A 26,118-nucleotide genomic window follows, 5' to 3' on the forward strand; every position below is an offset into this window, starting at 1 on the left:
ACAGCAAACATGACTCAAAACATATTCTCTTCATGGAGGGACTGTTGTTGTAGTTGCTGTTTTCTTCCAATTGGTTTTAAGACCGAGACAAGAGAATTAGCTAAAATGGCTGTACCTGTGGTAAGTATGTCTGATACATTATAGATATGTAGTGATTCAGTAATGTTGGATTTGATTGCTGTTTTCCTTTGTAGTTTCTGGCCCAGATGATGTCATTTTTAGTGAATTTTGTAAGTACTATTTTCTGTGGTCACCTGGGCAGAGTAGAGTTGGCGGCTGTGTCTCTGGCCATATCAGTAAGTAGCCAGATGATGTCATCATGAGATCATAATTTGTACACATTTCTGTAATTGTCTTCTTCCTCACAGGTCATTAATGTTACAGGTATATCCATTGGTGTTGGTTTGGCCTCAGCATGTGATACTCTTATTTCACAGGTTTATATCACGTCATCTTTTCAATTAATAAAATGTAAACATCAGGAACAATGTCCTTAAATCATGTCTCTGCGTTTAGACCTTTGGAGGGGGGAATCACTTCAGAATTGGGGTGATTCTTCAACGAGCCATACTCATTTTATTACTGGCGTGTTTTCCCTGCTGGGCTATTCTGATTAACACTGAGCCCATCCTGCTGGCCGTGAGGCAGCAACCCGAGGTAGCCAGGTCAGATCTTTTTCCCATTTAGTATTTTGTTTTTAAGGGACAGCTATTGCATTCATCCTCGGCCCTCACTTCTCAGGTTGGCTCAAATGTATGTGAAGATCTTCATGCCAGCCCTTCCTGTATGCAGTATGTAATTATTGTTTTTCCAACTGTAGATTTGAGACTCATTTGTGTGTCCTTTCAGGCAACATTCATGTTTTCTCTTCAAATAATATATTTACAAAACCAGGTAAGTCTATTCTTTCTTGAATATTAAATGTTTTAGCAGGGGAAAAAACAGTCATCACAATGTGATGACTGGTACTGGCCAATGTGTGATGTATAGTATTTGGTGTAGTATACTCATTTGAAATAGCAGAAACATCTTACATTTCAGGGAATCCTGTGGCCTCAAGTTATCTCTGGATTTATAGCCAATATCCTTAATGCTTTCATGAATTATATTGTCATCTTTGTTCTGAACCTGGGAGTAACGTGAGTATGAAATAAATAAGGTGTCTCTCTCTGTCCCATCTCACACTTACATTCTTTCTATTACCTCGATATTACAGAGGCTCAGCTTTAGCCAGTTGTCTGTCTGAGTTTTCTATGGCTGGAATTCTCTGGGTCTATATAATCTATAAAGGTCTTCATAAGGCTACATGGGAAGGTGAGGTCAACATAACACACCCCATGGTTAGTCATATCACAACTGCAACATTATACTTACATTCCACATTGTACAGCCCTAATTTGAATGTCTCTATACTCAGGATGGTCAAGAGATTGTTTACGGGATTGGAGTACATACCTTCACTTGGCCATCCCCAGTATGGTCATGTTGTGTGTCGAATGGTGGACATATGAGATTGGCTGCTTTTTAGCAGGTTTCCACACAATATACAGTCTAATAAAAAATGGCATTGAATTTTTTACATAAACACAATCTCTGTTATTCAGGTCTAATAAGTGAAGTGGAGTTGGGAGCTCAGTCAGTTGTCTACCAGCTGGCTAATATTGCATTCATGGTGACCAGACAAATAGCATTACAAATGAGAAGAGAGATATTTATTGACGTCCAAATTATTTCTAGTTTCCCATGGGATTTAGTGTGGCTGGAAGTGTAAGAGTTGGAAATGCACTGGGAGCGGGAAATACAGACCACGCAAAGTTGTGCGCCAAAATCACAATGTTCTGCTCAGGTAAGGGTTAAGAAAAATGCATTAGAGAACATCAAACAAGTTAAATTGAGCTAGCAACCTGTCTTTAATATACCAGAGTAACATTTAACTGTATATAATGTATAATGTGTGTCGATAAAGGAACAAACATTAAGTGAAGGGAGACATATTTTCCCACAGGATCAGTGTCTGTTTGCTTGGCCATACTTATAGGAGGCCTCAAGGATCACATCTCCTATGTTTTTACATATGATGAGTGAGTTACAAATATTTACATTTCTTAGAAGGCATAAACAGCTTATAAATGTGTTGTGTATCTAAGGTCATGGTGAGAAAATTATTAACTGAATATATTTTATGTACAATCAAAATGCATGTTTTTCTGTCTGTTTTCTTGCAGACAAATCAGGGCAAGGGTTTCTGATATTATATCTTTTTACGCCCCATTTATTCTTCTAGATGCAACCTCAGTAAGTATCTGGGCCCCAAAGAGTAAAATGAATACTTTCTGGCATGTATCTAATCCATGTCTTTTCCCTCCTGGCTGCTTGCACGACTAGGTTTCTTGTGGGAGCATCATCAGAGGAGCAGGTAAACAGAAGATTGGGGCTGTGTGCTATTTTGTGGCATATTATGGAATCGGGTTCCCCATTGGAGTGCCTCTCATGTTCGCAGCCAAACTAGGAATAAAAGGTAAGATGCAGACTTGTCACTGCAGACTTGTTTTAATGCGCAAGTTTTATTTTCCCTTTCTGGTGCATGTTGTGGTTAGAGCAATTCGTGCAGACTTATCAGTGCTGTTTTTTAGCCAAGTGTTGTTAGGATGCTCAAGTAAAAGCATTAAATGTAAAGTACTTTGCAGGTCTTTGGACAGGTTTGTTTGTCTGTGTGTTTCTACAATGTTCATTCCTGGTCGTCTACATGGTTTGCATGAATTGGGAAAAGGCAACAGCAGAGGTACATGTTTTAATAATAGATCAATATAGCAGTTTTTATATGTCCATCAATCCAACGTTTGTACACTGCGTTTGATATTTGAGCATTGTCTTGCAGGCCAAGATTCGAGCTGGAGTCAGTGAAAATACTGAAGGTACACATAAAGTATGTTCGATAATAGCACTAACTTGGTGCTGTTTAGCACACATTTGTCATGACTCTAGAGGTCAATGAAGTTTGTATTGTACTTTGAACTGTTGGGCAACAAATGTATGCAACAACAGCACAGTAGTACTTATTGTAAATCGGCTTGCCCTGGCAGGAAAAAAGAACAGCTGTATTTAAGAGCCTTGTACAATCTCTGTAGAATTGGGTTAGCATAACATAGTGAGGCAAAGGAGACATACATTTCATTACATTTGTCTAAATAACTGAACTCACAAGTTTGACATTGCCTTTATTATATAAACATATTGTTTTCCAGTTGTGCTGAGTGATGGTGCAGAACCTGGCCTGGTGGAGCTGATGGACACTGAACCTTTAGCCGCAGACGACTGTGGATCAAAGGAGCTTCCACACAGAACTCTGGTGCTGCGCAGAGGCCTGACTCTGGCAGCCATGCTCTTCATCCTGGCTGTGGGAATCATTATATATCTGCTGATAACGTGATTAACTTTAGTTTTGTGTTGATTGTTGGGGAGTAATTAAGGCATCAATGCAAGTAGTAGTGCATCATAGAACAGGATTATAGAGCTATCTGTAAAAAGATTCCGAGGTTGCAATGCAAACAAGAGAAAGGAAATATGCTAAATGTAACACTGATGACTAATACAATCCAAATTCAATGTTTGTGCGAATCAGATTAAAGTTTTAATTCAAAATCACTGTTTACCTTATTTTGTATAATTTTGAACAGTTAAAGTTGAAATATTACTAGAGTCATGCGTGCTATTGAGCCAATGTAAAGAAATCTTATACGCATCTGGCAAAGGCACTATCAAGTGTATTGTTATTCCCAGAGCAAAAAGTCCAACTGCAGATAACAAAGTGAATCCTCTTCTGATGATGAGCTGAGATGAGGAGAGTCTATCAGCGCACTCAGGTGTGTGGGCATCAGGCAGCTGAAATACAAATATACAAGATACTACTAGTGTTGTGGATACAAATGATTTCTACATCAAGCACTGTAACAAACCTACAGTTTGTGATAGGTTTACATCCTTGTTCATATGGGCTCGTTTTACCGCCTACAACATAACAAAACAATGTATTTACACAATACAATGTATCTCATCACAATGCTACTAAGACTGGTCTTACTTTACCTCTTCTGTTATTCTCTTCCAGTTCAACTTGAAAATTACAACGATAAAGAAAGTGGACTGCCCAATGACGCAAATTAGCAGGCCCAACCAAAAACCTGTGTAACCAAAAACAAGGCTGGTTTTCACTGCTTCACTTTCATCTTGTGTTTGATGTTTAGTTCGAATACTTAACCCACCAAATATCCTCATTTTTGCCACAAATATAAATGTCACACTGAGAGGTAGTCCAATGCCATAATAACCAATGAGGTTAGCCACAGCTGGGATCTTCTGTTTCCCTGTGCCCACAAAGATGCCCATGCAGACACACTGGAAGACAAGAACAGGTTTTCACTATACAACAGTAAGTCTACATTATATGTGCCAAAGGAAAAGTCAAGCATTTACCACCAGACCATCAAAGAACTGTAGAAAACAATACACATTCATCAAATGAGCGACCAGATCTATAATATTTCTGAAAGACACAAAAGATAGAAACTACTAATACTCAAGTGAAGATACAATTTAATAAATGGGTGGAAAGGGTTGTTCTAAAAGTTCCAGCAGTACAAACAGGATCATTATAATGACAACACCTCTGGTTCAATATCAAATAATAACTTGGAATAATCACTAGTGGAACCTCAATTTGAGTTGAACACACACTTACTTGTCAGAGGTAAATATATAGCCAATCACATTTTTAGCAGAACCAAGTACAACACCCTCAATCAAGGCAATGCTTGCTGCAATGAAAATACATTATAAGAAAGTACATTATGCAATCACTATAATTTCCAAAAGTCTCAGCTCAACCTGACAGTGTGAGGGATATTTTACAGACGAGAATGGCCCTAGAAGTGTCTCCCGCTCCAAGAGCATTTCCAACACGAGCACAGGCTGCAGCCTGAACACCCAGAGAAAACTGGAAACATGTATTTTTTCCGTATAAATTATACAATTAATAATCAGCAATGATATTGTTGAAGTAATGCCTTACCATGTATGTCATTAATGTCACCATCATAGCAGCATGTTGGGCAGCCAGCTCGTTCTCACTCAACATTCCTAAACATTCTGAATTTTTAACTCATCTTTTCCATATGTAGATATTTTTTATTACAAATATATGCAGAAAGCAGTACTCTTACCAGCAAGAAATCCTCCTATCTCATAAACCCACCACTCAAAACACTTCATCATGGTGGTGGGAATGGCCAGTTTCATGTAGGACCCCCACTCCTGCAGTGATTCCACAGACCAACCTGCAGGTGGAGCCAGACACAAAGGGAAAAAGCATTGACAAAGAGATTTCTGATCAAAATTGGCACTTACCCTCCCATGTTGCAGCATAGAGCTTTTTCCATCGAATGTAAGCAAATAGAAAGACACATATGTAAAACTGAGACAGAGTGTTGGACGCAGCTGACCCACTGCAGACACACATGGTCAAAAGTATAATCCAACAAAATAAGTGACAAAACAGTTATGTGTGATGCATTCTCACCTCACCCCCAGGTCCAGCCAGTACAGGAGGATGTAGTTAGTTCCAACATTAGCGACATTTGCCATCAGCGCAGTATATACTTGAGGCATTGTTATACCCTATATACAAACAAACACTAACAGCTAGAATCTACAAGTCATTTCAAATTCAGCTTCTATTTAACAGACAAATGATTAGTTCTGAGACTCTGCACCTGGTTCTGCAGGTAAGACACTTGAAGGTGATGTAGAAACATTGCCTGATAAGTAAAGAGAAGGTGGCAGTGAGACGATGGTCAGTCAAAATAGAAATAAAACATTCCGTGTGTGCCACATGGACGTTAATATCTCTATTGTAAATGTATTAAATCATTTGTACGAAAAATACAATCTGGGGGATCAAATACTTACAGGTACAGCTGGAAGGTAGTATGTTATATACAGCTGTGCTATTCTGCAACAAGAAACCTTGTATATAAAGGATTTTTCGGACACATCCAGTACATATAATAGGTTCCCATATACTACTTAGTTACATTGTATTCTTTTCACCAGTGGAGAGGTCATCAGAATCATGATAGCTACCACAATGCAGTTGCATTTTAATACTATACAGAAAGCAGCCGTGAACACCAATACAGTTCAGCAATTGGTTGATTCTGCTTAGAGGACCTTGTTACCTGGTGACCTCGGGGTCCTGTCCCAGACAGAGCAGGATGGCCTGTGCATTGATGAGCAGTGCCCAGCAGGGCAAACAGAACAGCAGCAGGATGAGAATGCCCCTCTGCAGAATTAATCCAACACGTAACAGGTTTTTACCTCCAAAAGTCTTGAGAATCATAAATATGTCAGTAAACAATCAGATAAATGTAATACTATAATTATTATCTATATTTCAAACCTGAGATACCAGTGTATCACAAGCCATTGCTAGACCAAATCCTGTTGCTGCTGTGGTAACATTAATTGTCTATAGGAAAGATCAAATGAAAACATGAATTATTGAATTATGATCTAAAATACACAACTAACTCTTTTTATAGGCAATACAATACTATATGTGTACTTACTGCAGAAGCCAATCCGTATCCAGCCATCACCTCATTTCCCAGCCGTCCACAGAACATGGTCATCACAAAGGGCAGAAGAAAGTTGAAGATTCGAGAGAACAACTACAATACAGTTGTTGTGTTCAATTCAGCCTGTTGATTAATATCTTTACTCAACGTAAGATCCTTACCAGTGGCCCCGTCATTGTAATGATATGGGACAGTTCTTCTCTATAGGCCAGTGCAATCCGATGGCACAAAGTCTGTTCCATGTTCACAGCAATTGATGTCACCAATGGTCTGCAGGAAAGATTAGTCAGTTTTGTACTTGTTGAAGGCAGATGGGCTAGTTGTGGTGATGGAATGTAGTCACAGCTGCCTTGGAAAGCAGCCAAAACAACAAAGACTGTGAGAGACCGGTTCAATCAAAGCAGACTTTTTGGGTGATCCCAGTTTTGAGGTCAGTTTCTTTTATTGAAGTCTTGTAAGAAAATACAGCCTCAAAATCACACATAAACATTTTTCTGTTATCTATTGTGACATAAAAGTTAAGATTGACACACAAAGTTCACATTGTTTTGCTGAAAAAACAAAATTATATCTAAACTAAGAAAAGTCATACACACAATTACATAATCATAGATAGTATTGTATTACATTGAAATAACAAACTGCTATTTATATTCATCATCGTCATCATCATCATTAGTTTTATTACAAAAACAATATGTAGTAAAAACATTAAACATTCAACAATAATAGTGTATTTATGAACCTAAAGTCATACTTCTATCTTTCTTTCTATGCTTCTTTTTGCAGATCTTGGGGAAATAACAAGCTTTTAGCAAGTTCATTTATAATTTACTTGGTTCTTGTTCTTATTTTACTTTGAAAAATATCACTCTGAAATCGAACAAGCATTAAACATTTAATTTAAGTATAATCAAACATCTATAACCAGTGTGCAAGTCATTATTAGATTGGGAACTGCAAAGTGGAGGAGTTTGTTGTGTTGGTCAACTCCAAAGTGGCATTGATCAGTGAGGACTGTGGTTCAGGGAGAGGTACCAGGAAGTGCACAGAAACACCCAGAGCCAGAACAGCCACCGCTCCCAGTGCCACGAGTCCACGCCTGAGCAGCAGCTGAGTGGAGGACAGAGCAACTCTTGCCCTATTCACTGCCTCATCACTTCCTGGGCACGGAGCGTTGTAGCCATCCACTGTCTAGGAGAGAAAATAACACAAATTAAAGCCGCAAGCGGCATCCAACGGCCCTCGCAGGCCGCCGGCCTTCCGACTCTGCGCTTTCGACTTGATAAAGATGGCGCCCTTATTGTGTTGAATTAAAAAAGAACTTGACAGACGGCGACACATTGGACATGGCCAATCCAGTGCAAATCAACACAAGTGTCAGTCAAATTTGCTGCGCCGCCGCACAGAGACCGTAGCACTTGGAATAAAAATATGGATAACTTTTGCTGCCCCGCTTGTGTAGATGATATTTCCCAAAGTAAAGCTTGATCGAGCTATTGCCCAGGGAGGAGTTTGTTAAAGTGTGAAGCGTAAATGTGAACATTTCAAGGATTTGGCGTTTTTCCCATTTGTGACAGTATATTTGCAGCTCCACGGCACAAAGACCGTACCACTTAAAATCAAAATATGACTAATTTTTGATGCCCCGCTTGTGTAGATGATTCTCCCCAAATATGAGCTTGATCGAGCTATTGCCCTAGGAGGAGTTCGTTAAAGTGTGAAGCGTAAAAATGTGGTCATTTTAGAGATTTCGCTGTTTTCCCATTTGTGACATAGATTTGCGGGTCCGCCACACAGAGACCGTAGCACTTAGAATCAAAATATGGACAAGTTTTGATGCCCCGCTTGTGTAGATGATATTCTCCAAATATGAACTTGATCGGACAATCGCCCTAGGAGGAGTTCATTAAAGTGTGAAGCGTAAAAATGTGGTGATTTGAGCGATTCTGCGATTTTCCCATAAGGATAACATGGGATATTTCTGTCATCGCTACGGTTACGCCGTACAAAATATGACTTTGGCTCTCATACTTTTATGATCAGGATGGCAAATTAGAATTTTGTTCAAAATATCATGTCATTTGGAAAAACTCTATTGTTTATAGGCCACTCTGAAGGCCAAATAGTCAGAATTCTGGGAAACGTTTGCGGCTCCGTCGCACAGAGACCGTAAAAGTTATCCTTAAAATTTGGATAACTTTAGATGCACCACTTGTCTAGAGGACGTACAGCGATTTAGAGGTTGGTGGGTAAAACGCACTAGATTTTTTTTGTTTGTCCTCACGAGAGGAATGCGTGTTCCGAATTTCGTAGCTTTACGCCAAAGTTGACCTCGGGGCGTCTCCCATAGGCGCAATGTATTTTGACTTTTGTCGGTGGCGCTGTCGCGCCATTTTTTAACGGAAAAAAAAATGGCCCAGAAAAAATAACATTTTTCGCCGATTCTGAATTTTGGGCAAAGTTTGGTGAGTTTTTGAGCATGTTCAGGGGGTCAAATTAGAGATCAAAGCGCTGAAGAAGAACAAGAAAAATTAAAGCCGCAAGCGGCATCCAACGGCCCTCGCGGGCCGCCGGCCTTCCGACTCTGCGCTTTCGACTTGATAAAGATGGCGCCCTTATTGTGTTGAATTAAAAAAGAACTTGACAGACGGCGACACAATTGACATGGCAAATCCAGTGCAAATGAACACAAATGTCGGTCAAATGTGCGGGTCAGCCACACAGAGACCGTGACACTTGGAATAAAAATATGGATAACTTTTGATGCCCCGCTTGTGTAGATAATTTTCCCCAAATATGAGCTTGATCGGGCTATTGCCCACAGAGGAGTTTGTTAAAGTGTGAAGCGTAAATGTGAACATTTCAGAGATTTCGCTGTTTTCCCATTTCTGACATATATTTGCGGGTCCGCCACACAGAGACCGTAGCACCTAGAATCAAAATATGGATAAGTTTTGATGCCCCGCTTGTGTAGATGATATTCCCCAAATATGAACTTGATCGGACAATCGCCCTAGGAGGAGTTCGTTAAAGTGTGAAGCGTAAAAATGTGGTGATTTGAGCGATTTTGCGATTTTCCCATAAGGATAACATGGGATGTTTCTGTCATCGCTACGGTTACGCCGTACAAAATATGACTTTGGCTCTCATACTTGTATGATCAGGATGGCAAATTAGAATTTAGTGCAAAATGTCATGTCATTTGGAAAAACTCTATTGTTTATAGGCCACTCTGAAGGCCAAATAGTCAGAATTCTGGGAAACGTTTGCGGCTCCGTCGCACAGAGACCGTAAAAGTTATCTTTAAAATTTGGATAACTTTAGATGCACCACTTGTCTAGAGGACGTACACCGATTTTGAGGTTGGTGGGCAAAACGCACTAGGAGGACTTCGTTAAAGTGTAAAACATAAAAATGTGGTAATTTGAGAGATTTTGTGGTTTTCCCATAGGGATAACATGGGAGGTTTCTGTCATCGCTACGACTACGCCGTAAAAATTTAGGCATTTTTGTGATTGGCTTTTGTGATCGGGATGGCAAAATAGAATTTTGGGTAAAGTTTAGACAATTTTGGTAAAACTAATTTTTGACCTTCAATGTTAATTTAAAGGTCACTCTGTAGGGGGCGCTATCGCGCCCATTTCAATTTTGTCAGCCTAAACTGGTCCAAACTAGAAAGTTTAACAACTTATTCAAATTTGGTCCTGATCGGACTCGTTTTGATCAAATGGGAGCAATTTTTAGATCTGCAATATTCCAAAATAAGTTGTCCAACTTTGCGGCTGCGCCGCACACAGACCGTAAAAGGTATCTAAAAAAATTGGATAACTTTAGATGCCCCACTTGTCCAGAGGACGTACGCCGATTTTGAAGTCGGTGGGCAAAACGCCCTAGGAGGAGTTCGTCAAAGTTTGACGTGAACAAAATGGCTAACACAGCGTGTTTTCATTTTCAAAGGAAGATGGTGGCCATAGGGTAAGTCTGGGGGCGTGGCCACAATGATTTTTTTTGTTTGTCCTCACGAGAGGAATGCGTGTCCCGAATTTCGTAGCTTTACGCCAAAGTTGACCTCGGGGCGTCTCCCATAGGCGCAATGTATTTTGACTTTTGTTGGTGGCGCTGTCGCGCCATTTTTTAACGAAAAAAAAAATGGCCCAGAAAAAATAAAAATTTTCGCCGATTCTGAATTTTGGGCAAAGTTTGGTGAGTTTTTGAGCATGTTCAGGGGGTCAAATTAGAGCTCAAAGCGCTGAAGAAGAACAAGAAAAATTAAAGCCGCAAGCGGCATCCAACGGCCCTCGCGGGCCGCCGGCCTTCCGACTCTGCGCTTTCGACTTGATAAAGATGGCCCCCTTATTGTGTTGAATTAAAAAAGAACTTGACAGACGGCGACACATTGGACATGGCCAATCCAGTGCAAATGAACACAAGTGTCAGTCAAATGTGCTGCGCCGCCGCACAGAGACCGTAGCACTTGGAATAAAAATATGGATAACTTTTGATGCCGCGCTTGTGTAGAAGATATTTCCCAAAGTAAAGCTTGATCGAGCTATTGCCCACGGAGGAGTTTGTTAAAGTGTGAAGCGTAAATGTGAACATTTCAAGGATTTGGCGTTTTTCCCATTTGTGACATATATTTGCGGCTCTACCGCACAGAGACCCTAGTACTTAAAATCAAAATATGGATAACTTTTGATGCCCCGCTTGTGTAGATGATATGAACTTGATCGGGTATTCGCCCTAGGAGGAGTTTGTTAAAGTGTGAAGTGTAAAAATGTGGTCATTTTAGAGATTTTGCGGTTTCCCCATAGGGATAACATGGGATGTTTCTGTCATCGCTACGGCTACGCTTTACCAAATATGATTTTGGCTCCCATACTTTTTATTTTGGGGATGGCAAATGAGAATTGTGTGCAAAATGTCATGTCATTTGGAAAAACTCTTGTTTATAGGCCACTCTGAAGGCCAAATAGTCCAAATTCTGCGAAAAGTTTGCGGCTCAGCTGCACAGAGACCGTAAATGTTATCGATAAAATTTGAATAACTTTAGATGCCCCACTTGTCTAGAGGAGGTACACCGATTTTGAGATTGGTGGGCCAAACGCACTAGGAGGAGTTTGTTAAAGTGTGAAGCGTAAATGTGAACATTTCAAAGATTTGGCGTTTTCCCATTTGTGACAGTATAATTGCAGCTCCACGGCACAGAGACCGTACCACTTAAAATCAAAATATGACTAACTTTTGATGCCCCGTTTGTGTATATGATTTTCCCCAAATATGAACTTGATCGGGCAATCGCCCTAGGAGGAGTTTGTTAAAGTGTGAAGCGTAAAAATGTGGTGATTTGAGCGATTCTACAATCTTCCCATAAGGATAACATGGGATGTTTCTGTCAACGCTTCGGTTACGCCGTACAAAATATGACTTTGGCTCTCATACTTTTATGATCAGGATGGCAAATTAGAATTTTGTTCAAAATATCATGTCATTTGGAAAAACTCTATTGTTTATAGGCCACTCTGAAGGCCAAATAGTCAGAATTCTGGGAAACGTTGCCGGCTCCGTCGCACAGAGACCGTAAAAGTTATCCTTAAAATTTGGATAAATTTAGATGCCCCACTTGTCTAGAGGACGTACACCGATTTTGAGGTTCGTGGGCAAAACGCACTAGGAAGAGTTCGTTAAAGTGTGAAACATAAAAATGTGGATATTTGAGAGATTTTGCGGTTTTCCCATAGGGATAACATGGGAGGTTTCTGTCATCGCTACGACTACGCCGTAAAAAATAAGGCATTTGTCTGATTGGCTTTTTTGATCGGGACGCCAAAATAGAATTTTGGGTAAAGTTTAGAACATTTTGGTAAAACTAATTTTTGACCTTCAATGTTAATTTCAAGGTCACTCTTAAGGGGGCGCTATCGCGCCCATTTCAATTTTGTCATCATAAACTGGTCCAAACCGGAAAGTTTAACAACTGATTCAAATTTGGTCCTAATCGGACTCGTTTTGATCAAATGGGAGCAATTTTTAGATCTGCAATATTCCAAAATAAGTTGTCCAACTTTGTGGCTGCGCCGCACACAGACCGTAATAGGTATCTCAAAAAATTGGATAACTTTAGATGCCCCACTTGTCCAGAGGACGTGCGCCGATTTTGAAGTCGGTGGGCAAAACGCCCTAGGAGGAGTTCGTCAAAGTTTGACGTGAACAAAATGGCTAACACAGCGTGTTTTCATTTTCAAAGGAAGATGGCGGCCATAGGGTAAGTCTGAGGGCGTGGTCACAATGATTTTTTTTTTTTGTCCTCACGAGAGGAATGCGTGTCCCGAATTTCGTAGCTTTACGACAAAGTTGACCTCGGGGCGTCTCCCATAGGCGCAATGTATTTTGACTTTTGTCGGTGGCGCTGTCGCGCCATTTTTTGACGAAAAAAAAAATGGCCCTGAAAAAATCAAATTTTTCGCCGATTCTGAATTTTGGGCAAAGTTTGGTGAGTTTTTGAGCATGTTCAGGGGGTCAAATTAGAGCTCAAAAAGCAGAAGAACAAGAAAAATAATAAAAATTAAAGCCGCAAGCGGCATCCAACGGCCCTCGCGGGCCGCCGGCCTTCCGACTCTGCTCTCTGCATTTTACAGAGATGGCGCTAACGCAATTATCTAAGAACTAAGACAGTGACACATTGGACATGTGGACAACCAGTGCAAATGAACACAAATGTCGGTCAAATATGCAGCTCCAGCGCACAGAGACCGTGACACTTGGAATAAAAATATGGATAACTTTTGATGCTCCGCTTGTGTAGATTATTTTCCCCAAATATGAGCTTGATCGAGCTATTGCCCACAGAGGAGTTCATTAAAGTGTGAAGCATAAATGTGAACATTTCAAGGATTTGGCGTTTTTCCCATTTGTGACATATATTTGCGGGTCCGCCACACAGAGACCGTAGCACTTAAAATCAAAATATGGATAACTTTTGATGCCCCATTTGTGTAGATGATTTCCCCAAATATGAGCTTGATCGGGCAATCGCCCTGGGAGGAGTTGGTTAAAGTGTGAAGCGTGAAAACGTGGTCATTTTAGAGATTTCGCTGTTTTCCCATTTGTGACATATATTTGCGGGTCCGCCACACAGAGACCGTAGCACTTAGAATCAAAATATGGATAACTTTTGATGCCCCGCTTGTGTAGATGATTGATGATTTTCCCCAAATATGAGTTTGATCGGACAATCGCCCTAGGAGGAGTTTGTTAAAGTGTGAAGCGTAAAAATGTGGTGATTTGAGCGATGTTGCGGTTTTCCCATAGGGATAACATGGGAGGTTTCTGTCATCGCTACGACTACGCCGTAAAAAATAAGGCATTTGTCTGATTGGCTTTTTTGATCGGGACGCCAAAATAGAATTTTGGGTAAAGTGTAGAACATTTTGGTAAAACTAATTTTTGACCTTCAATGTTAATTTAAAGGTCACTCTGTAGGGGGCGCTATCGCGCCCATTTCAATTTTGTCATCATAAACTGGTCCAAACTAGAAAGTTTAAGAACTGATTCAAATTTGGTCCTAATCGGACTCTTTTTGATCAAATGGGAGCAATTTTTAGATCTGCAATATTCCAAAATAAGTTGTCCAACTTTGCGGCTGCGCCGCACACAGACCGTAAAAGGTATCTCAAAAAATTGGATAACTTTAGATGCCCCACTTGTCCAGAGGACGTACGCCGATTTTGAAGTCGGTGGGCAAAACGCCCTAGGAGGAGTTCGTCAAAGTTTGACGTGAACAAAATGGCTAACACAGCGTGTTTTCATTTTCAAAGGAAGATGGCAGCCATAGGGTAAGTCTGGGGGCGTGGCCACAATGATTTTTTTTTTTTGTCCTCACGAGAGGAATGCGTGTCCCGAATTTCGTAGCTTTACGACAAAGTTGACCTCGGGGCGTCTCCCATAGGCGCAATGTATTTTGACTTTTGTCGGTGGCGCTGTCGCGCCATTTTTTTACGAAAAAAAAAATGGCCCAGAAAAAAAAAAAATTTTCGCCGATTTTGAATTTTGGGCAAAGTTTGGTGAGTTTTTGAGCATGTTCAGGGGGTCAAATTAGAGTTCAAAGCGCTGAAGAAGAACAAGAAAAATAATAATAATTAAAGCCGCAAGCGGCATCCAACGGCCCTCGCGGGCCGCCGGCCTTCCGACTCTGCTCTCTGCATTTTACAGAGTTGGCGCTAACGCAATTGTCTAAGAACTAAGACAGCGACACATTGGACATGTACAATGCTGTGCTTAACCAGTGCAAATGAACACAAATGTCGGTCAAATGTGCAGCTCCAGCGCACAGAGACCGTGACACTTGGAATAAAAATATGGATAACTTTTGATGCCCCGCTTGTGTAGATGAGTCTCCCCAAATATGAACTCGATCGGACAATCGCCCTAGGAGGAGTTTGTTAAAGTGTGAAGTGTAAAAATGTGGTCATTTTAGAGATTTTGCGGTTTCCCCATAGGGATAACATGGGATGTTTCTGTCATCGCTATGGCTACGCTGTACAAAATATGACTTTGGCTCCCATACTTTTATTTTGGGGATGGCAAATGAGAATTGTGTGCAAAATGTCATGTCATTTGGAAAAACTCTTGTTTATAGGCCACTCTGAAGGCCAAATAGTCCAAATTCTGCGGAAAGTTTGGGGCTCAGCTGCACAGAGACCGTAAATGATATCCATAAAATTTGAATAAATTTAGATGCCCCACTTGTCTAGAGGAGATACACCGATTTTGAGATCGGTGGGCCAAACGCACTAGGAGGAGTTTGTTAAAGTGTGAAGCGTAAAAATGTGGTCATTTTAAAGATTTCGCTGTTTTTCCATTTGTGACATATTTGCGGGTCCGCCACACAGAGACCGTATTACTTAGAATCAAAATATGGATACCTTTTGATGGCCCGCTTGTGTAGATGATTTTCCCCAAATATGAGTTTGTTCGGACAATCGCCCTAGGAGGAGTTTGTTAAAGTGTGAAGCGTAAAAATGTGGTGATTTGAGCGATTCTACGATTTTCCCATAAGGATAACATGGGATGTTTCTGTCATCGCTACGGTTACGCCGTACAAAATATGACTTTGGCTCTCATACTTGTATGATCAGGATGGCAAATTAGAATTTTGTTCAAAATATCATGTCATTTGGAAAAACTCTATTGTTTATAGGCCACTCTGAAGGCCAAATAGTCAGAATTCAGGGAAACGTTTGCGGCTCCGTCGCACAGAGACCGTAAAAGCTATCCTTAAAATTTGGATAACTTTAGATGCCCCACTTGTCTAGAGGACGTACACCGATTTTGAGGTCGGTGGGCAAAACGCACTAGGAGGACTTCGTTAAAGTGTGAAACAGAAAAATGTGGATATTCAAGAGATTTAGCGGTTTTCCCATAGGGATAACATGGGAGGTTTATGTCATCGCTACGACTACGCCGTAAAAATTAAGGCATTTGTCTGATTGGCTTTTTTGATCGGGACGCCAAAATAGAATTTTGGGTAAAGTTTAGAAAATTTTGGTAAAACTAATTTTTGACCTTCAATGTTAATTTAAAGGTCACTCTGTAGGGGGCGCTATCGCGCCCATTTAAATTTTGTCACCATAAACTGGTCCAAACTAGAAAGTTGAACAACTGATTCAAATTTGGTCCTAATCGGACTTGTTTTGATCAAATGGGAACAATTTTTAGATCTGCAATATTCCAAAATAAGTTGTCCAACTTTGCGGCTGCGCCGCACACAGACCGTAAAAGGTATCTCAAAAAATTGAATAACTTTAGATGCCCCACTTGTCCAGAGGACGTCCGCCGATTTTGAAGTCGGTGGGCAAAACGCCCTAGGAGGAGTTCGTCAAAGTTTGACGCGAACAAAATGGCTAACACAGCGTGTTTTCATTTTCAAAGGAAGATGGCGGCCATAGGGTAAGTCTGGGGGCGTGGCCACAATGATTTTTTTTGTTTGTCCTCACGAGAGGAATGCGTGTCCCGAATTTCGTAGCTTTACGCCAAAGTTGACCTCGGGGCGTCTCCCATAGGCGCAATGTATTTTGACTTTTGTCGGTGGCGCTGTCGCGCCATTTTTTAACGAAAAAAAAAATGGCCCAGAAAAAATCAAATTTTTCGCCGATTCTGAATTTTGGGCAAAGTTTGGTGAGTTTTTGAGCATGTTCAGGGGGTCAAATTAGAGATCAAAAAGCAGAAGAACAAGAAAAATAATAAAAATAAAAATAATAATATTTTTAGCAAAAACAATATAGCCGTTTTCACTATAACAACAAATTATACATCGTTTGAAAGCTCTAAGCCTTCCCGATGCCGCCATGGGGTGGAATCATCATTACGAGCGCTTACGCGCTCGTCAGTCCCTATTCCGTCGGGATGCCCCGCCCTCTCCCCATAGACTTCCATTGATTTGAGCAGATACAAGCATGGCCCATGCCTGCGGCATGGATTCTCGCGTACGGGACGATGCCAGGAGGGTTTTTGGAGGAATGCAGCGCTTCGCGCTGCTGTTGTCAACAATTAGTGAATGGGCTACGCCCATTCACTAATTGTTGACTATTTCTGTCATAGCAGGAGTAAGTATGCATGATCCATGCCTTCGGCATGGGCTAGTTCACTGTACTTGCCAGGGGCGACGGGGTACCAAACATGCGGGCTGCGCCCGCATGTTTGGTCAGACAGTTGCAATGCTGCCTTCGGCAGCATTGCGGGAGCAATAGGCCCTCCGCCCTGCTGGGGCTCGGGCCTAATTATTAATGCAAAACATCATGCAAACATCACCTTTCAGAGCATAAAAAAAATACCAGTGACATCCAAATCACAGAGGTGGGTAGTGTAGCTAAACATACTATTCAGTTAAGAGTAAAGTAATGGTGACTTCGAAATAATATTACTCAAGAAAAAGTACAAAGTAGCGGTCCAAGGAACTCAAGTTAGAGTTTAAAAGTATTTGGGGAAACTATTATGGTGAGAGTAACTGTAAGAATAAATCTGCACGTAACATCTTGTTTATAATGTTATATATAGTTCTGTAGTTCACAAAATCTGATATTTTCAAAGCATAGACACAACAATTTAAGAAAGAATAATTAAATCATATCTGTGTTCAAGAAATACAAATGTTCAAATAATTTCATGTTGCAAACATAAAGCTTTTGTCAAAACTTTAACTTAAGTAATGGTACTGTTACTTCAATAAGTAGGAGAAAGTATAGTGTCAAAAAGTAAATTCAAGATGTAAAATTGTCACTACGAGTACGACTACGACCCACCTCTGCCAAACAGTAATTTAAAAATACTTTGAGTTAATTGTAAAACAAAAAAGGAATTTGATTATGACAGTACATACACACGTCTTTGATATCTGATCAGGTACTTTTAAACTTTCCAAACTTTCCAAAAAATAAATAAATGCTGTTCTCTGTTCACATGATCTCTGGGGGGGTCTCTGCGTGTTCTCCCCGTGTTACCATCTCCGGGTTCCTCCCACTGGTCAAAGACATGCAAGTGTAGGCTAAATTGGCCCTAGTGAATGTTTGTCTGTGTGTCTGTCTCTGTGTTAACCCTGCGAACCATAAAAGACCCAAAAACGGGAGAACGGTAGAAAAATGAATAAATGTTTTAACTATTTTAAACACTACAGAATATGCAAATCATAATACATTCATGTCAGATTTGAAAACAATCTCATACTAAAAAATATAATTTACTTACATTTTCAGTTCCAGAAGTGTGTACAGTGTCATTACTATTTTTTTCTAATAGCATTTTTTCATTTAATAACATCTTGTGTGCTCGTTTTACAGCCTGAAACAACATAACAGAACACATTACGTTGATCGCTCCTGTAAAGTCTTGTAAACAAACTTGGCAAAGATTCAAGTCATAACTTAATTTAGACAAAAGTTTACCTCATCGGTTATTTCCTTCCAGTCCAGTTTAAAGACAATGATGATGACGAAGAAGGTGGATTGCAAAAATACACAGATTAACAGTCCCAGCCAAAATCCTGTGCAGAGTGATAGTCACTGATGAATAGTGGTTGGATTATATGACATTTCACAAGGCCTATTACTTTTTTTTTAAATATATATATGGAGGGTGCAAGATATCTTAAAACGTATCTCACTGGAATTTCCCCATTGTGGGACAAATAAAGGTTCTCTTATCTTGAAAGGATCAAAGGATGGTGGTCGTTCTGGGCCTTCAGCCTCTCCATGATCCATTGTATGTTCACATTCATCCAAAAAGGTTTGATTAGTGACAGAACAGTTAGGGTTGGACTCCACACTCCAAACACCCATTTCATAAAGTCGATCAAGTAACACACGAAAGGCAGTGGCTAAAAGCTGCAGTACAAAGAGAACCTACAGTATTGTTGGGTTGATGAGGTATTTGTAGAAAAATTATTCATCTGGACCATTTTAAAAAATCAAGATGTTTAAAAACATCGTCCAGATTATATCTTTGAACGTTTTCCTCTCTCAACTTTTCACTCCCCTTATTAGCAAGTTCAGGTAAGTATGGGGAGAACTGTCTCTTACCCCCATCTGTGAGTCTGACATTATCACATATGAAATTCAGCAGCAAAGAGCCCTTAGTAACAACTAAATGAAACAATTATACGTTACCTAACGTTTTTAGTTTTGCTACAAACATCAGCACCAGTCCCATTGAGAGTCCAATGCCGTAATATCCAACAATGTTTGCCACAGCCGGAATCTTCTGTTTCCCTGTGCCCACAAAGATGCCGGTCGACACACACTGTAGACAGCATGTAATCAGTACAATATCCCCAGCACAGTGCATCTAAACAACAACTCACCACAAGTCCATCAAAAAACTGTAAGAAGCAGTAGGCATTCATCATGTGCGAGATCAGGCTTACAATGTTTCTGAAGGGTTTTTTACAGATGACAAACATGATGTACACATTGGAATATTAACATTTAAAATGTATTTATTGATACTTACTCATCATTGGTAAAACTGTAGCCAATTACATGTTTAATAGAGCCAAGCACAGCACCTTGAACTATGGCAAAGCTAACTGCAAAAAGGGGTACAGGTGAATAAGAGTTGTGGGTTGCTTGGTAACATGCTTTAACGACAATTTGACCTGACCTGCAAGTCCAAAGGAGACTTTCATTGTCAGTTTGGCTCTTGAAGTGTTTCCTGCTCCAAGTGCGTTGCCCACACGAGTATAGGCGGCCGCTTGTATTCCCATAGGAAACTAAAAAGTGTCATGTAGAGTTTCATACATGTTGTGTTCAATTCAGCCTGTTGATTAATATCTTTACTCAACGTAAGATCCTTACCAGTGGCCCCGTCATTGTAATGATATGGGACAGTTCTTCTCTATAGGCCAGTGCAATCCGATGGCACAAAGTCTGTTCCATGTTCACAGCAATTGATGTCACCAATGGTCTGCAGGAAAGATTAGTCAGTTTTGTACTTGTTGAAGGCAGATGGGCTAGTTGTGGTGATGGAATATAGTCACAGCTGCCTTGGAAAGCAGCCAAAACAACAAAGACTGTGAGAGACCGGTTCAATCAAAGCAGACTTTTTGGGTGATCCCAGTTTTGAGGTCAGTTTCTTTTATTGAAGTCTTGTAAGAAAATACAGCCTCAAAATCACACATAAACATTTTTCTGTTATCTATTGTGACATAAAAGTTAAGATTGACCCACAAAGTTCACATTGTTTTGCTGAAAAAACAAAATTATATCTAAACTAAGAAAAGTCATACACACAATTACATAATCATAGATAGTATTGTATTACATTGAAATAACAAACTGCTATTTATATTCATCATCGTCATCATCATCATTAGTTTTATTACAAAAACAATATGTAGTAAAAACATTAAACATTCAACAATAATAGTGTATTTATGAACCTAAAGTCATACTTCTATCTTTCTTTCTATGCTTCTTTTTGCAGATCTTGGGGAAATAACAAGCTTTTAGCAAGTTCATTTATAATTTACTTGGTTCTTGTTCTTATTTTACTTTGAAAAATATCACTCTGAAATCGAACAAGCATTAAACATTTAATTTAAGTATAATCAAACATCTATAACCAGTGTGCAAGTCATTATTAGATTGGGAACTGCAAAGTGGAGGAGTTTGTTGTGTTGGTCAACTCCAAAGTGGCATTGATCAGTGAGGACTGTGGTTCAGGGAGAGGTACCAGGAAGTGCACAGAAACACCCAGAGCCAGAACAGCCACCGCTCCCAGTGCCACGAGTCCACGCCTGAGCAGCAGCTGAGTGGAGGACAGAGCAACTCTTGCCCTATTCACTGCCTCATCACTTCCTGGGCACGGAGCGTTGTAGCCATCCACTGTCTAGGAGAGAAAATAACACAAATTATTAATGCAAAACATCAAACATCATGCAAACATCACCTTTCAGAGCATAGAAAAAAATACCAGTGACAGCCAAATCACAGAGGTGGGTAGTGTAGCTAAACATACTATTCAGTTAAGAGTAAAGTAATGGTGACTTCGAAATAATATTACTCAAGAAAAAGTACAAAGTAGCGGTCCAAGGAACTCAAGTTAGAGTTTAAAAGTATTTGGGGAAACTATTATGGTGAGAGTAACTGTAAGAATAAATCTGCACGTAACATCTTGTTTATAATGTTATATATAGTTCTGTAGTTCACAAAATCTGATATTTTCAAAGCATAGACACAACAATTTAAGAAAGAATAATTAAATCATATCTGTGTTCAAGAAATACAAATGTTCAAATAATTTCATGTTGCAAACATAAAGCTTTTGTCAAAACTTTAACTTAAGTAATGGTACTGTTACTTCAATAAAATTATATTATTCAAGTAGGGGAAAGTATAGTGTCAAAAAATAAATTCAAGATGTAAAATTTCTTGAAAAAAGTGAGTGAGTAAATGTCACTACGAGTACGACTACGACCCACCTTTGCCAAACAGTAATTTAAAAATATTTTGAGTTAATTGTAAAACAAAAAAGGAATTTGATTATGACAGTACTTACACACGTCTTTGATATCTGATCAGGTATTTTTAAACTTTCCAAACTTTCCAAAAAATAAATAAATGCTGTTCTCTGTTCACATGATCTCTGGGGGGGTCTCTGCGTGTTCTCCCCGTGTTACCATCTCCGGGTTCCTCCCACTGGTCAAAGACATGCAAGTGTAGGCTAAATTGGCCCTAGTGAATGTTTGTCTGTGTGTCTGTCTCTGTGTTAACCCTGCGAACCATAAAAGACCCAAAAACGGGAGAACGGTAGAAAAATGAATAAATGTTTTCACTATTTTAAACACTACAGAATATGCAAATCATAATACATTCATGTCAGATTTGAAAACAATCTCATACTAAAAAATATAATTTACTTACATTTTCAGTTCCAGAAGTGTGTACAGTGTCATTACAATTTTTTTCTAATAGCATTTTTTTATTTAATAATGACTGGCTTTTCATCTTGTGTGCTCGTTTTACAGCCTGAAACAACATAACAGAACACATTACGTCGATCGCTCCTGTAAAGTCTTGTAAACAAACTTGGCAAAGATTCAAGTCATAACTTAATTTAGACAAAAGTTTACCTCATCGGTTATTTCCTTCCAGTCCAGTTTAAAGACAATGATGATGACGAAGAAGGTGGATTGCAAAAATACACAGATTAACAGTCCCAGCCAAAATCCTGTGCAGAGTGATAGTCACTGATGAATAGTGGTTGGATTATATGACATTTCACAAGGCCTATTACTTTTTTTAAAAATATATATATGGAGGGTGCAAGATATCTTAAAACGTATCTCACTGGAATTTCCCCATTGTGGGACAAATAAAGGTTCTCTTATCTTGAAAGGATCAAAGGATGGTGGTCGTTCTGGGCCTTCAGCCTCTCCATGATCCATTGTATGTTCACATTCATCCAAAAAGGTTTGATTAGTGACAGAACAGTTAGGGTTGGACTCCACACTCCAAACACCCATTTCATAAAGTCGATCAAGTAACACACGAAAGGCAGTGGCTAAAAGCTGCAGTACAAAGAGAACCTACAGTATTGTTGGGTTGATGAGGTATTTGTAGAAAAATTATTCATCTGGACCATTTTAAAAAATCAAGATGTTTAAAAACATCGTCCAGATTATATCTTTGAACGTTTTCCTCTCTCAACTTTTCACTCCCCTTATTAGCAAGTTCAGGTAAGTATGGGGAGAACTGTCTCTTACCCCCATCTGTGAGTCTGACATTATCACATATGAAATTCAGCAGCAAAGAGCCCTTAGTAACAACTAAATGAAACAATTATACGTTACCTAACGTTTTTAGTTTTGCTACAAACATCAGCACCAGTCCCATTGAGAGTCCAATGCCGTAATATCCAACAATGTTTGCCACAGCCGGAATCTTCTGTTTCCCTGTGCCCACAAAGATGCCGGTCGACACACACTGTAGACAGCATGTAATCAGTACAATATCCCCAGCACAGTGCATCTAAACAACAACTCACCACAAGTCCATCAAAAAACTGTAAGAAGCAGTAGGCATTCATCATGTGCGAGATCAGGCTTACAATGTTTCTGAAGGGTTTTTTACAGATGACAAACATGATGTACACATTGGAATATTAACATTTAAAATGTATTTATTGATACTTACTCATCATTGGTAAAACTGTAGCCAATTACATGTTTAATAGAGCCAAGCACAGCACCTTGAACTATGGCAAAGCTAACTGCAAAAAGGGGTACAGGTGAATAAGAGTTGTGGGTTGCTTGGTAACATGCTTTAACGACAATTTGACCTGACCTGCAAGTCCAAAGGAGACTTTCATTGTCAGTTTGGCTCTTGAAGTGTTTCCTGCTCCAAGTGCGTTGCCCACACGAGTATAGGCGGCCGCTTGTATTCCCATAGGAAACTAAAAAGTGTCATGTAGAGTTTCATACATGTTGTAAGTTCAGTTAAGTTCAGTTAAAGTAAAAGCTACTACCATGTATGTTATGAATGCTATCATCACAAGTCCGTGCTGAGCAGCCAGCTCATCTCCACTCTGCATTCCTAAATAAAATATTGTAAATTGGAAAAATAAAAATAATACAGTTTTTCCAATATGATTACCTGCTAAGAACCCTCCACACTCATAAATCCACCACTCTGAACACTTCATCACTGCACTGGCAAGGGCCAGTTTCATGTAAGAGCCCCACTCCTGCAGTGCTTCTGTAGACCAGCCTGTAGGGGGAGGAATATGACTATTTGATATAAATTTAAAGTGTGGCATGCATGAGGCAAATTTGACAAAGGCCTCACCTCCCCACGTCGCAGCATGCAGATTCTTCCACCGAATATAAATAAAGAGGAACCCACAGGAATAGAAACGCCACAAGGCGTTTGCTGCAACAGAACCACTTCACAGAAAGATATAGCTTTAATATGAAGTCACATCTCTGTAACTGTTTATTTGAATCTTCTCTAACCTGATGCCCAACTCCATCCAGTGCACAAGAATATAGTTAGTTATCAGATTTGCTATGTTTGCTGCAACCGCCGTGAACATCTGAGGCAGGATGATAACCTGAAAAAGTTATGCAATTTAATTACACTGTGTATAAAGCAAATAGTAACATGACATTGAAATGCTGCAGATATTTGAAGACATTTCAAATACAATGATTTTTTAATTGTTTTTTTTTAGGAAGAGTGGTGCACCTGGTTCTGTAAATAGGAGACCTGCAGATGCTGGAGATACATGGCCTATAAACAAAAATAGACAAGTTCAGCTAACGCTCCCAGTGTTGGGCCACATGAGGGAGTCAGCACTTACTGGTACAGATGGGATAAAGGCAGTGATATAGAGCTGGGCTATTCTGGAATCACAGACATGTATACATGTAAATGTACATAAGACATGCTTATGACGTCGGCATTGGAGTTTTTCTTTATTTATTCCAATTTGTCCACCATCTTATAAAAGGGAACTCGCAAGCTGCTTGATATGTTGTACATAAAAATACAGCTTTAACCCTTATTTCCAGTCAAATCAATCATTCTAGGATGCATCTGGGTCAGTTTGTACTCCAAACCCACACTATTCATCTACTTATGATTAGAGTAAAACAGACATCAGAGTCCAAAACTTCTGTCTCAGCTTCACAAAGGCTCAAGCCAATTTGTACTTCAGAGGGTTCAGGAACAGCTTGCACTAGATTGCACTAATGTTGTTGTTGTTGTTGTTGTTGTTGTTGTTGTTGTTGTTGTTGTTGTTGTTGTTGTTGTTGATGATGATGCCAGTGTAGGATGTGTGTTACCTGGCGACCTCAGGGTCCTGTCCCAGACAGAGCAGGATGGCCTGTGCATTGATGAGCAGTGCCCAGCAGGGCAAACAGAACAGCAGCAGGATGAGAATGCTCCGCTGCAGAATCACTCCAACACGTAACAGGTTTTTACCCCCAAAAGTCTAACCCAGAGACACACAAGGGCTTTAGAATGAAGCAGGCAGTCACCTTGTATTGTGTGTTATTCAGCATGTCAGACCTGAGACACCAGCGTATCACAGGCCACTGCAAGACCATATCCTGTGGAAGCCGTTGTAATATTGATGGTCTAAAACACATTATATACAGTTTATATAAATGTATGTTCATTATTTGATAATTTATGTTATTACTGTTTTGTTACACAGCACTACTTACAGCACAAGCCAGACCATAGCCAGCCATTACATTATTTCCCAAACGTCCACAGAACATGGTGTTCACAAAGGACGGCATGTAACTGAGAATTTGAGTAATCAACTGGAATGAAAAAATCCTGCTTACTTTGAACAAAGACATTTTCAGGCTTCAACTTCATAAATTATGCAGTCCCAGTTCTAATCTTTCTGTCCATTATAAACGATGCTCCTTACCACAGGCAGTGTTATCATGAGGACATGGTAAAGCTCGTCCCTGTAGGCCACCGGCACCCTGCGGCGCACCCATGGGCAGCAGAAGAGTCGGTCGCTGATGGATGTCTCCATGTCTGCCACAATGTACTGTCCTGTGTAGCGCTTGTGTATAGAATAAATTAGATGGTGTAAATCATTTCAGAGGAAGCCTAAAACATAACTTATTAACCATTGTGACCCAGACAAACAATTTCAATGAAGTTTGAAATATTTCCGTGAAGTTCTTTGCCCATGGTACAGTGGGTAAATGCACTGCACATGTGTGGTTGCTACCATCGCGGTGTCATGAGTTTGATTCCAGCCCTCAACCATTTGCCAAATGTCTCTACCCACGTTCTCCCCAACCAACACTTTTTTAGCTATCAGTGTTTCAAATCTTTGGTTTACAATGTTTGATTTCACGTTGGTGGAAATGTTTGATGTAAGTAGGTCATTTTGTAGCCTTAAGACAAGAGAGCAGGTCGAATATTAAAAGTCTTTCTTGAAATGTTGCCTTCATGCCACAGATGTTAGC

At 39.9% G+C, this 26,118-nt stretch overlaps 2 protein-coding genes across 5 annotated transcripts; one reads left to right on the plus strand and one right to left on the minus strand.

Moving 5' to 3' along the window:
• Nucleotides 1-3,657, plus strand: slc47a3 (solute carrier family 47 member 3). 2 transcript variants are annotated; one of them, XM_072464355.1, is made up of 17 exons: nt 1-120; nt 195-296; nt 369-437; nt 517-665; nt 742-784; nt 850-894; nt 1,042-1,139; nt 1,217-1,314; nt 1,418-1,531; nt 1,605-1,672; nt 1,738-1,846; nt 2,006-2,081; nt 2,226-2,295; nt 2,386-2,518; nt 2,688-2,782; nt 2,879-2,915; nt 3,246-3,657. In XM_072464355.1, exons 1-17 carry the CDS (start codon nt 10-12, stop codon nt 3,428-3,430), a joined length of 1,602 nt encoding a protein of 533 aa, XP_072320456.1. In that variant the 5' UTR covers nt 1-9; the 3' UTR covers nt 3,431-3,657. The 2 variants fall into 2 exon arrangements, with proteins under 2 accessions (XP_072320456.1, XP_072320454.1); XM_072464353.1 differs by having other exon boundaries at nt 39-120; nt 517-657; nt 742-894.
• Nucleotides 3,655-25,706, minus strand: slc47a4 (solute carrier family 47 member 4). Of its 3 annotated transcripts, none has more exons than XM_072464356.1 (17): nt 25,566-25,706; nt 25,351-25,452; nt 25,193-25,261; nt 24,967-25,115; nt 24,483-24,525; nt 24,368-24,412; nt 24,136-24,233; nt 23,969-24,066; nt 5,220-5,333; nt 5,069-5,136; nt 4,885-4,993; nt 4,739-4,814; nt 4,474-4,543; nt 4,263-4,395; nt 4,087-4,181; nt 3,961-4,008; nt 3,655-3,882 (listed from the first exon to the last, which is right to left on the minus strand). In XM_072464356.1, the coding sequence occupies exons 1-17, from the start codon at nt 25,674-25,676 to the stop codon at nt 3,655-3,657; spliced, it is 1,656 nt and encodes a 551-aa protein (XP_072320457.1). In that variant the 5' UTR covers nt 25,677-25,706. The 3 variants fall into 3 exon arrangements, with proteins under 3 accessions (XP_072320457.1, XP_072320459.1, XP_072320458.1); XM_072464358.1 differs by lacking the exons at nt 23,969-24,066; nt 24,136-24,233; nt 24,368-24,412; ... (3 more) ...; nt 25,351-25,452; nt 25,566-25,706 and adding exons at nt 5,404-5,501; nt 5,576-5,673; nt 5,769-5,813; ... (3 more) ...; nt 6,624-6,725; nt 6,794-6,910; XM_072464357.1 differs by lacking the exons at nt 23,969-24,066; nt 24,136-24,233; nt 24,368-24,412; ... (3 more) ...; nt 25,351-25,452; nt 25,566-25,706 and adding exons at nt 5,404-5,501; nt 5,576-5,673; nt 5,769-5,813; ... (3 more) ...; nt 6,624-6,725; nt 6,794-6,910.
• Nucleotides 25,707-26,118: the final 412 nt, after the last annotated feature.

This window comes from Eucyclogobius newberryi, unplaced genomic scaffold, assembly GCF_026437365.1.
Source record: "Eucyclogobius newberryi isolate DKJ021-1_F unplaced genomic scaffold, fEucNew1.0.hap1 SCAF_10, whole genome shotgun sequence".
NCBI lineage: Eukaryota > Metazoa > Chordata > Actinopteri > Gobiiformes > Gobiidae > Eucyclogobius > Eucyclogobius newberryi.

Bases quoted from the DNA above. Each gene is read 5' to 3' on its own strand.
- slc47a3 (XM_072464355.1), top strand. From the start codon at position 10: ATGACTCAAAACATATTCTCTTCATGGAGGGACTGTTGTTGTAGTTGC. The intron at 297-368 runs GTAAGTAGCCAG...TCTTCCTCACAG, and splicing joins CTGTGTCTCTGGCCATATCA to GTCATTAATGTTACAGGTAT. The intron at 2,519-2,687 runs GTAAGATGCAGA...AGTACTTTGCAG, and splicing joins AGCCAAACTAGGAATAAAAG to GTCTTTGGACAGGTTTGTTT.
- slc47a4 (XM_072464356.1), bottom strand. From the start codon at position 25,676: ATGGAGACATCCATCAGCGACCGACTCTTCTGCTGCCCATGGGTGCGC. The intron at 25,453-25,565 runs GTAAGGAGCATC...TTTTCATTCCAG, and splicing joins TCATGATAACACTGCCTGTG to TTGATTACTCAAATTCTCAG. The intron at 25,262-25,350 runs GTAAGTAGTGCT...AATGTGTTTTAG, and splicing joins GCTATGGTCTGGCTTGTGCT to ACCATCAATATTACAACGGC.